Source organism: Macrotis lagotis, chromosome X, assembly GCF_037893015.1.
Source record: "Macrotis lagotis isolate mMagLag1 chromosome X, bilby.v1.9.chrom.fasta, whole genome shotgun sequence".
Lineage (NCBI taxonomy): Eukaryota > Metazoa > Chordata > Mammalia > Peramelemorphia > Peramelidae > Macrotis > Macrotis lagotis.
This window is the reverse complement of record NC_133666.1, coordinates 689,160,227-689,173,726: the sequence shown is the minus strand read 5'-3', so window position 1 is coordinate 689,173,726 and position 13,500 is coordinate 689,160,227. Positions and strand designations below refer to the sequence as shown.

Sequence of the window (13,500 nt, the reverse complement as noted above, 5' to 3'; positions counted from 1 at the left end):
AGATCTTATTTTCTTTTAACATTATTGGTTTTAGTTTCTCTTTTTCCAGTTGTACTTCTAGATATCTGCCTTTCTACTTAGTAATCTTCTCTTTTGTTTCTTATCCATCTTGGATTCAAGTTTTTCTAGTCTGCCAATTATTTCTGCTGTGCAGGCTGTAAATTTTATTCTCACAATGTTTATTTCTCTTTTAAACCATTTGGGAACATGATGCTGTGGTCCCAAGCTCTCTTGGGGATCCATAGCATCCTCTGCTTTATCAAGTGTTATTTCATTTTCCTTTTTCTTGAACTATTTATTCATAGATATCTGGACTCTTTTAGTTGATCTGGAGGCCATATTACCTTTTGTTATTAAATGTCCCTATTGGTTTATCTGCATATGTTCAAAGTCTTTGAATTTTCATTCTCATGAGATTGTCAGTAATTGGACTTCCCCCCCCCCCACCGCCTTATATTCCCCCCCTGTCATTCATTTTCTGACTGCTTCCTCTTTGATGGAGGCTTCCCTGGAGACTGGACCTCAAAGCCCTCTCAGTTTCCTCTCACAGTGGGGGTTCCTATTCTCAGGTCTCAGTCCCTGCCCCAGATGATTTCTGGGGGGGGGCAGAAGTGACCCCTACCTGAATCCTAGGCTCCTCCCTCCAGCCCCCACGCTTCCCCTTCTTACTCTCTGTTCTCCACTTGTTTTATTGAATTTTGTTATAGCCAAGGGTCCTGCTGTGCTGCTGTCAGTTCAAGCAAGCTTCTGTCTTTTGGTTTTCTGACAGCAGGAGGACAGGAGAGAAGAGATGGGACAGCTTGCACAGTCAAGCAGCAGGATCATGGTGGGCACTTGGGAGGGAAGGCTCTGTGGTTAGGGGTTTATCTGCCCTTACTTCAGCAAAGTCCTGCTTCATTAGGGTTCCTGCTGTCTTAGGGGGCATCTCATGCATAATTCTGATGTTGGAGAGATTTTGAGAGGTTGTAAGGACCAGAAAGAATGTCTGGTCTTCCATCTTCATGGTCTCATGGCCCAACACTCTCCCACGTTTTGTAGATATGGAAACTGAAGCTCACAAAGGGCATGAGATTGTCCCAGGATTACTCAGCTAGACCTTGGTTAGAATGTGTAGTTGGAAGAGACCTCAGTGTCCACTGAGGGAGGAAAACAAACAGTCCTCTATAAATTCAAGGCCTGATCATTCCTCCTTTCATTAAAAACCTTCAATGAGGAGAAAACCTATTAACTCCTGAGGCTACCCACAGGCTTCTTGTAGAGCAGCACAATTTCTAGTGTTAGAATGCTTCCTTCCTTCCTATGTTCTTTCCATTTTGACTCTTAGCATGAGCTGTGGCTGCCTGAAGTTCAGACTCAATGCTCAGATGATTACTTTTATTAAAATTCATCCAGGTTCTTCATCTTATTTTTTTATATGCTAGCTTCATTCTTCTGACGTCCACAATTGTATCATTTGTGTGAGACACTTATTTCCCAGAATCCTTGTTGCTAAGTTTTCTTATCCACTCTGGCTTCACACAGAATTTTATTTTTTTAAAGTTATTTTATTTCATTTTTTTCCAACTTCGTGAAAGTAAGTTTTCTACATTCATCCTTTTGCAAGCTTTGGAGTTCCACACTTTTCTCCCTCTTTTCCTTCCCTCCCCCTCCCCATGAATGAGTAATCTTATATAGGCTATATATATACACACATTCATGTTTAACATCTTTCCATATTAGTCATGTTGTGAAAGAAGAACCAGAACAGAAGGAAAGGGGTGACTAGGGGGCACAGTGGGGTAGAGCACCAGCCCTGGAGTCAGGAGGACCTGAGTTCAAATCCGGCCCCAGACACCAATAATTACTTAGCTGTGTGGCATTGGGCAAGCCACTTAACCCCATTTGCCTTGCAAAAACCTAAAAAACAAAAAGAACAAAAGGAAAAAAAAACACGAGAAAGAAAAAAACCATAAAACAAGTTTTAAAAATTGAAAATAGTCTACTCTGATCTGCATTCAGATTCTACAGTTCTTTCTCTGAACGTGTTGGCATTTTCCACCATAAGTCTTTTAGTTTTGACCTTGATTACTGAACTCTTGAGGGAAGCTATGTCCATCATAGATGATCATCTCACAGCGTTACTGTTAATCTCATGTAGGACTTTGTTTTGTAACTCAGAAATTTACTTCTCATGTGATCCGGCTTGGGTCTCGTCTCCTTACTGAACTGTAAGTTCCTTGAGGCCAGCTATTTAACCTTAACCACACTCTCTCTTCTTCAGTGTCTACTACAGACCTTTGCAAATGTTTTCTGAGGACAATTCTTAAATGTTTCTCATATTTCTCTTGGCTTCTGCTAATTGATTCATGTTGTTCACTTGTGCCAGTCAGAATTCAGGAGCTATTTGATCTTTTTCATTGGGAAAGAATTTGAGGCTTCTTCTGTAATTGCTGCTCTTCATTTGCTCAAAATACAGATAGGCACAGATCTATATCCATATATTTTTCTGTTTACACATTATCTGCTTCGTATTCTTTTTCTTTATCTCAGTCTTTTTCCCACATTCATTTTCTCCTTCTCTTGTCTGTCTTGTTTTTTCCATTCAAATCTCGGTGCCAATGGTTACCAAGTGTGAAACTGAAAGATAAGGTTGCTTATGTGTCTGAGCCTCAGTCTGCTTATCTGTGAAATGCAAATAATATTTTTATTCCTTATCTCATATCCTCTCTAACCATTGAAATGCTATAAAATAATAACTAACATTTGCCTGACAATTTTAGAGTTTTCATAGCATGTTTGCATGCATGGTCTCACTTGAAATTGTCTTTCTGTGTAGTCTCTGGAGTATTTATTGCTATAGACATACATAAAAATGTACATGTAAACATATGTAAAGTTCTGTGTATTTCTTGTGCAGAGACCCTGAGGGAGAATAAACATGGCTCATTGAAGAGCTTTTAGATTAGGTGGTGGTGGGAAATAAGGCTCCACTGGGCATGATTCTAGCTTAAGGAGGGCATTGATAGCCAGGAGGAGGTGGCTGGCTATTAGAGAACTTTTGTGGATAGTTAAGTCTGGGAGCCCCCCAGGTAGGAACATGTTGTTCCCCAGGTGCCTGCTGGGTAAGCTGCTCATTCCGCCTCCTTCTCCAGGTGGTTCCCACCTGCCTTTCCAGTCTTGTTTACATCCTTTTGTGGTATAGCCAGACTCAGTCTTTCCTTTACCTGTGCCTCTGTCTAGGCTCTCCCCACTTCCCACTTCCCACCTCCACCTCCCAGACTCTCCAACTCTCTTCCCTTCATTTCAAGTGTCTCGTCTTAGGGGAGCCCTTTCTGGACCTTTCCATTGTGTTGTCCCTGTCTTAGCTACATGGGTTTGCTTATCGTAGGACCCATTATCTCTCCTTAGATGATGGGAGTCCCTGAAAGGCTGTGATCTCCTAGTGTTTGTCACAGGGCCTGGTGCATAGGGGCTCTATGATGTGCTTTGTCAATGTGGGTTAGGAGCATCTTTCAAGCAAGGTCTGGGGGGGGGAGGGTTGTTTTGTGTCTGATCCTCCTCCATTCTCGTATTTTTCAGAGTCCCTCGAGCCCACGTATCAGCAGCTTCAGAAGATGAAACTGGACAAGAGCCCCTTTGTGGTGGTGTCTGTGGTTGGCCAGGAGTTGTTGACGGCTGGCCATCACGGTGCCTCTGTGGTGGTCTTGGAGGCCGCGCTGAAGATTGGCACCTGCAGCCTGAAGCTCAGGGGCTCTGTTTTCTCTGCTCTGAGCAGTGCCTACTGGTCCCTGGGCAACACAGAGAAAAGCACCGGCTATATGCAACAGGATCTGGATGTAGCCAAGACCTTAGGTAGGGGTCTGAGGGCCTTTCCATCTTAGGGGGTTCTTGTAGAACTGATGGGAGATTCATCCAAAGACATTGATTGGGTGCCTAGTGGGGGGCCTGCTGGAAAAGCCTGAGAATCCTAGCTGTCCTCTGGGCTTGCTGGAAGAGTTCAGGGCTAGCTGGGTTTTTCATGTAACCTGTGCTGAGATTCTAAAAAGATGAGGTTTTATATTCTCCTTGGAGACTTGAGCTCAGGAATTTAAAATCATCAGGGAAAAGGTTCACATTTAGATGAGATGGGTCTTTTGCCCTCTAGTGCCCTCCCCCTGCTCAGAATAAACCACCACCAGATAATCAGATCCAATGGCCATTGGGATTTGGGGGGGGTGGACTTACAGTCCTGGCCATGGGCACCTCGAATCTCAGTCAACCTTCCAGTGCAGAGCCGGTTTACAAGGGGTCGGCTTCTGTCCTAGGCTCTTCTGTCTTATCTCTATTTAGAGTTATAGAAGGGGTGCTTATCATCTTGATAAGGAAATCCTGCCCCCCCCACCCCACCCAAAGAACTGCTTGTTCCAAGGGTGGATCTGTGGGATTTGTGCCCTTGTTGGTCCTGTTTGGATGGGGCTGTGACTGTCAAGGTTTACCCCCACCCTTAGAAACATCTCAGAGCAAACAGTGACAGCAAGGCTGCCGTGGGCCGCCACCTAAGACCTTCCAATCAGCAAGCATTAAGTACTTACTGCATGCAAAGCTTTGACTGAGAAGCCTCCCTGACAACTGGCTCTGCTGAATTTTGTTGAACATCAGGCTCAAATCAGGACTGAGAACCAAAGGAATGTGTGATAATGGAACAGGCCTGCTCCTTAGCTGCTCAGAGGGAAGGGTCATTGGCAGAGCAGTGAGGAGGCTCTCAGAGCATCTGGCTCATGTCAAGGTATTTAACCTCTCATTTCCTGAATGCCAAAATCCCTCACTTCACTTGTGGCTTGTGATCTTAGTGGCTGAACAGTTCCTTGTCCAGGGTGCCCTTTCTGGCCAGGGTCATTCTTCCAAGAGAGAGCCAGTTAAGGCTTAGATTTCATGGAGAACATCGGTAGTCCTCTAATGGAGATGTCCTTAAGAGATAACACTTCATTTTGGTCCTCACAAAGCTTTCCATTTGCTTATCTGCCATCCAGGTGACCAGACGGGTGAATGCCGAGCTCATGGGAATCTGGGCTCCGCATTCTTCTCCAAAGGAAATTATCGGGAGGCTCTCACAAATCACAGACATCAGCTGGTGCTGGCCATGAAGCTCAAGGACCGAGAGGTAGGAGTCTGTTTACCGAGAAGTTGGCGGGGGAGACATGGCTGTACCGACCCCCTCCCCTGAGCCCTGGAATTGTTCTTCTGTCCAGGATGTACAGGGCCATCTCTGAAATGTATACACTCTTCTCTTCAAGTCTAACCTAATTGTCCTTTAGTACCAAGGCTGTCTGAAAGGTTCCCTCTGGCTGATAGCCTTTCTTTTTGCCATCAGGGCTGTGGGTTCTTTCTTTGGGCGCTTTGTCTGGTCGCAGGTGTGTGAGGCCGGTATCATCTGGGAACTGTGGGAGTCATGAGAGACAGACAGAATGCGGTTTTCATCTGAATTATGGCAGGGGCGTGAGGACTGGAGTAACAGCTCATGCTCAGTTATTGTGAACCCAGAGAGGATTAATTCTCGTAATGGGGAGAGAAGCTGGGCCAGCCTAGGAAGGCGCCCAGGACTCAAGGGATGGGCGTCAGGAGAAACCGTTTGTAAACATGCTTGCACTTCACAGGTTTGCTATCAGACCTCATTAAGGGGTATTATATTAGGAACACGATTTATGGTCATGCTTTAGTAATCTGTTAATCCCAGCTCTTCTGAACCCAGAAGAGCTATCAGTCATGAAGCCTCTGCACGAAGCTTTAGGTTGAAGCCTCACTCAGAGCCTGTTTGTTTAAACTCTTCTGATTTTTGGTAGATCACAGTCTATTAGAAATAGCCAATTAGAAAGGAGACAGGAAGGAGAGAAGCCCATGAGGAGCATTAACAGGGAGCTGTTGGCTGGGTGAGAGGAGAGAGAAAAACTGGGAAAAGCCAATACAATTATTATTCAAAGTATACCAGGTGGTGGGCATGGGGTCTGGCCACAGCGAGATCTGCCCCCTCAATAGGCATGAAAACTGTTGGCCACTCATAACACTGGGCAATGTGGGTTGTTGGTGACAGCAAGTGATCTAGAACCTCCAAGAGGAGGTTCAGTGATGCTCAGTGCAAAGCATTTCAGAAGGCAGCAGGTGTGTGTGTGTGTGTGTGTGTATGTGTGTGTGCATGTATAAAAGAGATTTCCATCACAAATGGTTAAAATAAAATAAAAAGTCATAGTGATTTTAGTGTCAACCTCAAAGGCTAACTACCATCTTTCTTCACATGCAGCTGATTCTGTGAAAATAGCAAATAAATGATATGTTCTAATATTAAAACTTCAAACCATAGATTTTCACTGGGTTAAGTAGAAAGAGTGATGCCCTGATTAATGGCAAAGAAATATCAATTTAACAACTGGTATTTTTTAAAAAGCAAGAAAAAGAAAGCAAATATTATTGATTTTCTTTTGTTTTCACAGTAGGGCATTTCATAATGGTCAGTGTTCTCTAAGCTCTGTAAATCTCTACCTTTGTATATTTTCATCAAATCAGTGAATTCTAAAGACCAGAGGGACACTGGGAGGTCATCTGGACCAGTTGCCTCCCCTCCCCCCCAGGCTCAGTCTGAACTAATGCATTGCTAATTCAGCTTTTAAAGACATAGTGGAAGGAAATTCAACAGCACCCCCCATCCAGGAAGCTTTTCACCTCTAGATGTGGGGTGTTCAAGGGCTATTTCTCTGTTCTGTGGGGAGTTAGAGCACAGCTGACTGCCATTATCCAAGGTCTTGGGCCTTTCTCTCTCCTATCTGGAAAAATACCCATCCATCTTTGCTAAGAGGTTTCATTTATTGAAACTTGAATCATCCTGACCCCCTCCCCTGGACTTTTTTCACTTTCTCCAGGGTCCTTTGAAGTTGGAAAGCCTTGATGTACATGAGACTTAAGAAATGGTCTGAACATGATGGTCTAGCCTTGCTTCACTGCTTCCTCTGGAAGCCAGGGTAGGACTGATGGCAGAAGTCCTGGGTTCCAGTCTCAGTGATGACACTTCTTAAACATGGAACCACAAGCCTATTGCCTCACCCCTACAAATCTCGGTTTCCATATCCATACCATGGGGTAACACTGCTCATACTGCACCTTCCTTAGGTGCTTTGCTTCCTGGGGTGCCATTATTGCTGTTCTACCTCCCTGGTTTCCCTATGCAGTGTATTACTCTGTACACTTCAAAGTGGCCTTGGAGTGTTGAGCTCTCTTCCCAGAGCTCTAGCTCTCCCAGAGTCTTATCAACAGCCTTGTCTGCCTTTCTGGTACCTCGGTTTACCCAAATAGCTGCACTGAGATGGGCCATCTAGGAATAGCCCCCATGGACAGTGGGAGGAAGCAGCATCCAGAGTTAGAACAGAGGAAAACACCCAAGTGCTCCCTGGCTCTGTGGCTACCCAAGGAGGCCATGCTCTTCGGGCTCTGTTGCTGCCCACCAGGCTGGGCACTCCGCAGTTCTGTGTTTGATAGAACAGACCAGAGGGACCCAGCCTGCCCTGAGGTCCTGTTCTCCCTTAGACCTGTGTTAATGAGGGGCAGGTAGGTGGTGCAGTGGATAGAGCACCGGCCCTGGAGTCAGGAGGACCTGAGTTCAAATGTGACCTCAGACACTTACTAATTACCTAGCAGTGTGACCTTGGGCAAGTCACTTAACCCCATTGCCTTGCAATAAAAAAGAAGAAAAAGAAAAGGAAAAGAACAGTGTTAGGGGCAACCACAAACCATGTATGAAGATGCTACATGTGTTTTATACATGTATTCATACACACATATATGAAATGTGCATCCATGTTAGAACCAATGCACAGAAGCAGAAAATCACAGGCTGTTAGGATCAGAGGCCCAGATAAGGGAACTGCCCTCCCAGAGAAAGGAAGGAATGTATTCGTGATCACACAGCAAGGGAATAGAGAACAGATCGCCCAAGGCTAAGCTTTTCTTCCTCTTTAAATTGCTCTTCATGGCATGCTGGGCCTTCTTTATTCCTTCTCTCAGGCTCTTGGGATTTAGTAACATGATACAGGGAAGACAATTCAGAATCTGGAGGCCAATGCATCTTTTATTTTATTTTATTTTATTTTTGTCTCCAGTCATCTCTGACATTTCATGGTCCCATTTGGGGTTTTCATGGCAAAGATACTGGTGTGATTTGTCATTTCCTTCTCCAGCCCATTTCACAGATGAGGAAACTGAGGGAAATAGCATAAAGTGACTTGCGCAGGGTCACATAGCTAGTAAGGATCTGAGATTGGATTTGAACTCAGGTCCTCCTGATTCTAGGTCGACACTATCCACTGCCCCACCTTGCTACCCTGAACTCCAATGACCACATTTGAATCATGACTCTGCCATTTACTTCTTCTGTGATCTTGGGCAGATTGTTTCCTTACAGTTTCCTCACTGGTAAAACGAGGATGGATCAGATGGGCAAAAACATCAAAATACATAAATCATAAATGTTAGGCTGTAGGCAGCCAAGCATGCAAGTGTACTTTTGATAAAACTGTGAATTGGTCCATCTGTTTTGGAAAATTTGAAATTATACTTTAAAAAAGACATTAAACTGTCCGTAGCCTTTGCTTCAGCAATGGAAGAACTAGGCAGAACTCCCAAGGAGGTCCAAGACAGATGCCAAGGTCACCTAACAAACAAAAATATTTAGAAAAGCAAGTCCAGAGAAGGAGAAAGAAGGTAGGAGGAAAGTAGGGACCTATCATTAGGAAGCAACACATTTTGGTCCTTGAATGTGGTGAGTGATGAATCTGAAGCATTCAGAAAGACTTAGGAAGCTTTGTAGGAGATGATGCAACATGATAGAAGGAGAACCAGGTTGGTTCTCAGAGCCCCAATATGCCAGGAAGCCCCAGAGCAAGGTGGGAGCTCGGGCAGATGTTCCAGACCCTGCTGGGGAAGCCCACCTTCTATCTCTCCCCAGAGATCCAAGGGGCCAAGGAGCAGATTGAGGCCTGCCTTCTCACTCAGGGCCCCTGATCTCATCTGTGTTAGTTGACTTTCCTGAGGTGTCCCAAGGGAGTCCAGGATAACAATATTGGAAGGTGACAGCAAGGTGAAAGAAGAGAAGAGAGGAGAGGAGAGAAGAAGAGAGGAGGGAAAAGGAGGGGAGGAAGAGATAGAGCAGAATAGAGAGGGGAAGGAAGAAGAGAAGGAATGGGAGAGGAGAGAAGGGAAAGAGAGGGAAGGAAAGAGGAAAAAGAAGGGAAGAGAAAAGGCAGACAAGAGAAGGGAGAAGGAAATGAATGGGAGAGGAGAGAAGGGAAAGAAGGGCAGAGAGAAAGAGCAGAGAGTTCCCTGAAGTGCACCCAATGTAGGAATTGGTCTGGAGGACCCCTCAAGAGGAGCCTCCTTAGTCCAAGTGAGGGATCCCTCCTTGCATCCAACCTCTTTATCAGCCTGACCTTTAAGCATCTGTGGTTTTTGCTCCAGAACTTTTTCCTGAACGCTTTAAGATAGAAGACGATCCCTTCTCTCCAAATCTTTTTGTTCCTGGCCTGCTTTCCATTGGTTTCTTTTTGGTTTTAAAACTATTATCATGTGAACCTCATATGGAGTGGTCATAGTCTTTCTGCCCCTGGCTTTGGAGGGTGGGTTACTTGGGGATAACAATCATATGAATACTTGAAGGGCTGATTTGTAATTTCATTAGTGGGGTAACGGGGTTGCTTCCTTAATCAGAAGAGTAGACCAGGGTTTGCTGTGTTTTCCTCCTACTTGCTATCTTTTTGATCCTCACAATAACGCTCTGAGGAAGGGAATGTTATTTTTCCCCATTTTATAGATGAGGAAACTGAGGTTATTGTGATGACAACAATGATGATAAAGACAAAGCCAAATTGATGCCATGCTTACAGTTCCTTGGACAAATCAGTGAAGGAATACTTACTGGCTCATGGTGTATGGTACTTTGTGGGCCCAAAGTGCTCTGTATTCTCCCTTTAAGGGAGCCCTCACCACAACTCTATAAGGGAGGGGAGTTTGAGGCTTCTTCATCCATTTTATAGATGAGCAGGTCAGGGGTCAAAGGTGAGATGACTGACCTGTGGTCAAGCCAGTTAATGAGGAGAAGAGTCGGCTCTCTGTCCTGAACGCTGGGCCTGGGTCCTTGGGTTCCTCACTGAGGAATCAACTGATCCCCCAGTCTTCTGTTGAGCTTTGTTACTTGCCTAACTGCCAATGGGGAAACAGCATTATGTAGGAGGTGCCTCCTTTTGATCCCATTAATGCCTTAAATCTTTAATAATGACATTTTATCTCGAGGCCTAATCAAGAGAGGGGCTCAGTCACCCCAGGCCCAAATTGATCACCATCTGGCTTCTTAATTAGCGTTATAGACAAAAACTGGCTCTTGGGGTGTGGAGTAAGCCTAGCTCCTGGATTTCCTGCAGGATGGAACCGCAGGAAATGAGTTTGACGCTTTCTGATGACATCATCTTGACCACAGCGCTTCCTCCCAACACAATGCTGTTTTTCTTGGCCTGCTCTGCAGACGTGTTCATAATCTGTATATTATTATAAAGTTTGCAAGCATACTGATGTGAATTCCACCCCAAGGTTTGCGTGTGTGTGTGTGTGTGTGTGTGTGTGTGTGTGTGTGACCGTGATGAGGTCACTGTTTGACTTCCACTAGTTCAGGAGGTTGGGGGAAAAGGTAAAAATGTGCCTTTGTACTAGAGACGTGGGTCTTCTGGGGGAGTATTGGGTTCAGGAGCTGATGACTTGGCAACCTTTCCAACACCGTGTGTGTGTCACAGGCTTCAGTGAAACCCATTGGATCATCAAGCCGGCCACTCCTGCAGCCCAGGCAGGCCTCGACAAGAGGGACTGGTCAAGAAGGCTGGTGGGACCTTCTTTATTTTCCTCCAGCTCCTTAGTATCATAAATCAGGTGTCTGGACCCTTTGGGGGTTGTTGGAGATGAAAAAAAAAGCCTTCCCTTGCTGCTTATGAGATGGTGGCTACTTGAGAATGAATGATGCTGTCTGTGAGATCTATAAGCAAGGAGACACAGTCTCCCACAGAAGGAGATGGGGAGGCTCCACTGCCTCTGGTGACTCTGTCCCTTAGCAAGGAGCTGCCTGGGGGGACTGTTGGAGGGGGTCAGGAAAGGATTAGATTCACATCACATTCATTCTGATGCCCAGGGCCAGCTCAAGAGGTGGACAACCTGCCCCTGCTGCCCCTCTTCCTCAGAACCCCACACAGAAGCTTTCCTATTGAGAGAAATCTAATTAAGGTAAACATGTAGGGTATGTCACAAAAAGACACTGTCCCGATGTTAAGGTCCTGCGCTAGGCTGCCTGCTATGAAGCATCATGGTCAATGAATAGCCGGTGTCCATTATCTCACTGGGTGTTCTAAGGTCCATTCTTGTTTTTCCAAGGCATTGGGGTTAAGTGACATGCCCAAGGTCACACAACTAGGTAATTATTAAATGTCTGAGCCTGGATTTGAACTCAGGTCCTCCAGGGCTGGTGCTCTATCCACTGTGCCACACAGCTGCCTCATAGCATGGTCCATTCTGTAGGAATTCTCATCATCCTAATTTTATGGAAAAGTAAACAAGAATTTTTGAATTCTTAGGACTAAAAAAGACTGAACATCATCCAGGTTTCTCATTTTAACCCATAAGGAAACTGAGGTCCAGAGAGATAAAGTTTTCACCCAAGGTTATTCAACTAATTAGTGACTGCCAGGGTTAAAGTCAGTCCTCTGTCCACTAGGCCACACTGCCCTTGATGCTGAAAGCTTTAGGTCCTATTAATTAACTGAAGAGAATAATGACACAGTTTAACTAATAATATCCAAGGGAACTGGATGCAGGGACCAAAGGGCAAACGCTTAGGGCTGCTCTGTGAGTCCCTCGCCCTGGGTTGATCTCTACAGTCTTGGGGAGCTCATCAATCCCCTCTGATTGGGTCCAGGCCTGGGACCTCCAGAGGGTTCTGGAAAAGTTGTCTCCTTCACTGGAGCAGGAGCCCCCCTCACTGCCCCCCAGGCCAGGCCCTCCATTCTCAACCCTGCTTGTTTCTCAGTGCTCAGCACCTGGCCTGGCCCTCAGGGATGGTTTGATGACTACTAGGTGACTGTTGTGGGGTGACAGACAGACAGACAGACAGCCCAACTGACCAGAGTGTTCTGATGTGGGAGCTGTGTCCCCCAACTTCTCTGCTTTTAAAAAGCACTTAGGTGTTAGTCTGTGTCCATCCCTGGGGTAGAAGCTGGGGTCTGGAGCTGGTGCTCTATCTACTGCCCACTCAGCTTCCCCTCAGAGACCTTGGACAAGTCACTTCACCTGCTTGTACCATCTCCAATCATTCTGGCTCATGTTTGGCCCCTGGACCCAGGGGGCTTCAGAGGAGAAAGTGAGGCTGGGGACTTGGCCCCCTCATTCAAGTCCAATTCACACACACGTCATGGCATCACCTCCCCGAGGTTGTGGTCTCCTTCAAGAATGAAGGACAAGGTCACCATTAGATGCTGAGGTCACCGAAAGAAAAGGAATGGATTCCTGTCCTCTAGAATCTTGCATTCTGTTTGGGGAGATGACAGGTGAGATACAAGGTGCATTCATCAGGAAAGGCAGCTTCTGATGGGGTTGGGGGCATCCTAGAGGACCCTAGGCACTGGAAAAGGCAGAGCTGAGGAGGGAGAACTTCAGGGTTTTCTGTGCCCTCTAATGGCTTCAAACTACTTTAAAAATTTAACACTTTGGGGGCGTGTGTGTGTGTGTGTGTGTGTGTGTGTGTGAGAGAGAGAGAGAGAGAGAGAGAGAGAGAGAGAGAGAGAGAGAGAGAGAGAGAGAGAGAGATTTAGGGAACCCTTGTAAGATGGGCAAAGTTCAAACATGATCCCATTTGAAGCACACAACTTTCTGTGAGGTAGATGCAATTTTTATCCCCATTTTACAGATGAGGAGACCGAGGCTGACCGATGTGAAGTGACTTGCCTGAAATCCCACAGTTACTAAATGTCTGAGGTCAAATTTGAATTCGGCTCTTCCTGACCCCCGAATCCCACACTCTGCAGCCAACTTTCCAGGCCTAGAGGACAGATAGAGAGAACTTGGGGCCAAATTTGAGGGACAAAAGATGAGGCTGTATTGGTTGGATTGTAGTGTCATTAACCTGAAAAGGCATTTGGGAGCCAGGTTAGGAAGAGAGTGCAGGGTTAAATCAGTAAATATTTATTAAGCACCTACTGAATGCTGGCTCTGGACCAAGTTCTGGGGTTACAAAGAAAGATGGAAGATGGGGGGAGACAGCATGGAGACAAGTAGACAAACACGATGGAAGGTACTCTTTGCAGATGGCTTGAAGGAAGCCCCAAGAACACAAGAATGAACTGGATGAGGAGAGGGAGTGAGGGAACTGAGGCACCTACAACACTGGACCCCAGCCTCCCACTCCCAGGCCCATGAGAGGCTGGTTCCACTTTGTTTTGCTCCATTTCAAGGCCAGAAAAGACATTTGTA

At 45.8% G+C, this 13,500-nt stretch overlaps 1 protein-coding gene and 1 long non-coding RNA gene across 3 annotated transcripts in view; both read left to right on the top strand.

Moving 5' to 3' along the window:
• The window catches only part of TTC28 (tetratricopeptide repeat domain 28), a 430,887-nt gene that overhangs the window by 162,733 nt on the left and 254,654 nt on the right, over nt 1–13,500 (top strand). For both annotated transcript variants that reach the window (XM_074206223.1, XM_074206222.1), the window contains exons 3-4: nt 3,559–3,831; nt 4,989–5,119. In XM_074206223.1, coding sequence (XP_074062324.1) covers nt 3,559–3,831; nt 4,989–5,119 — 404 coding nt within the window. The remainder of the gene's footprint in view (nt 1–3,558; nt 3,832–4,988; nt 5,120–13,500) is intronic.
• Nucleotides 5,126–12,833, top strand: LOC141501855 (uncharacterized). Its single transcript, XR_012472319.1, has 2 exons — nt 5,126–11,773; nt 12,248–12,833. It is a non-coding gene; the product is annotated as an uncharacterized LOC141501855 (long non-coding RNA).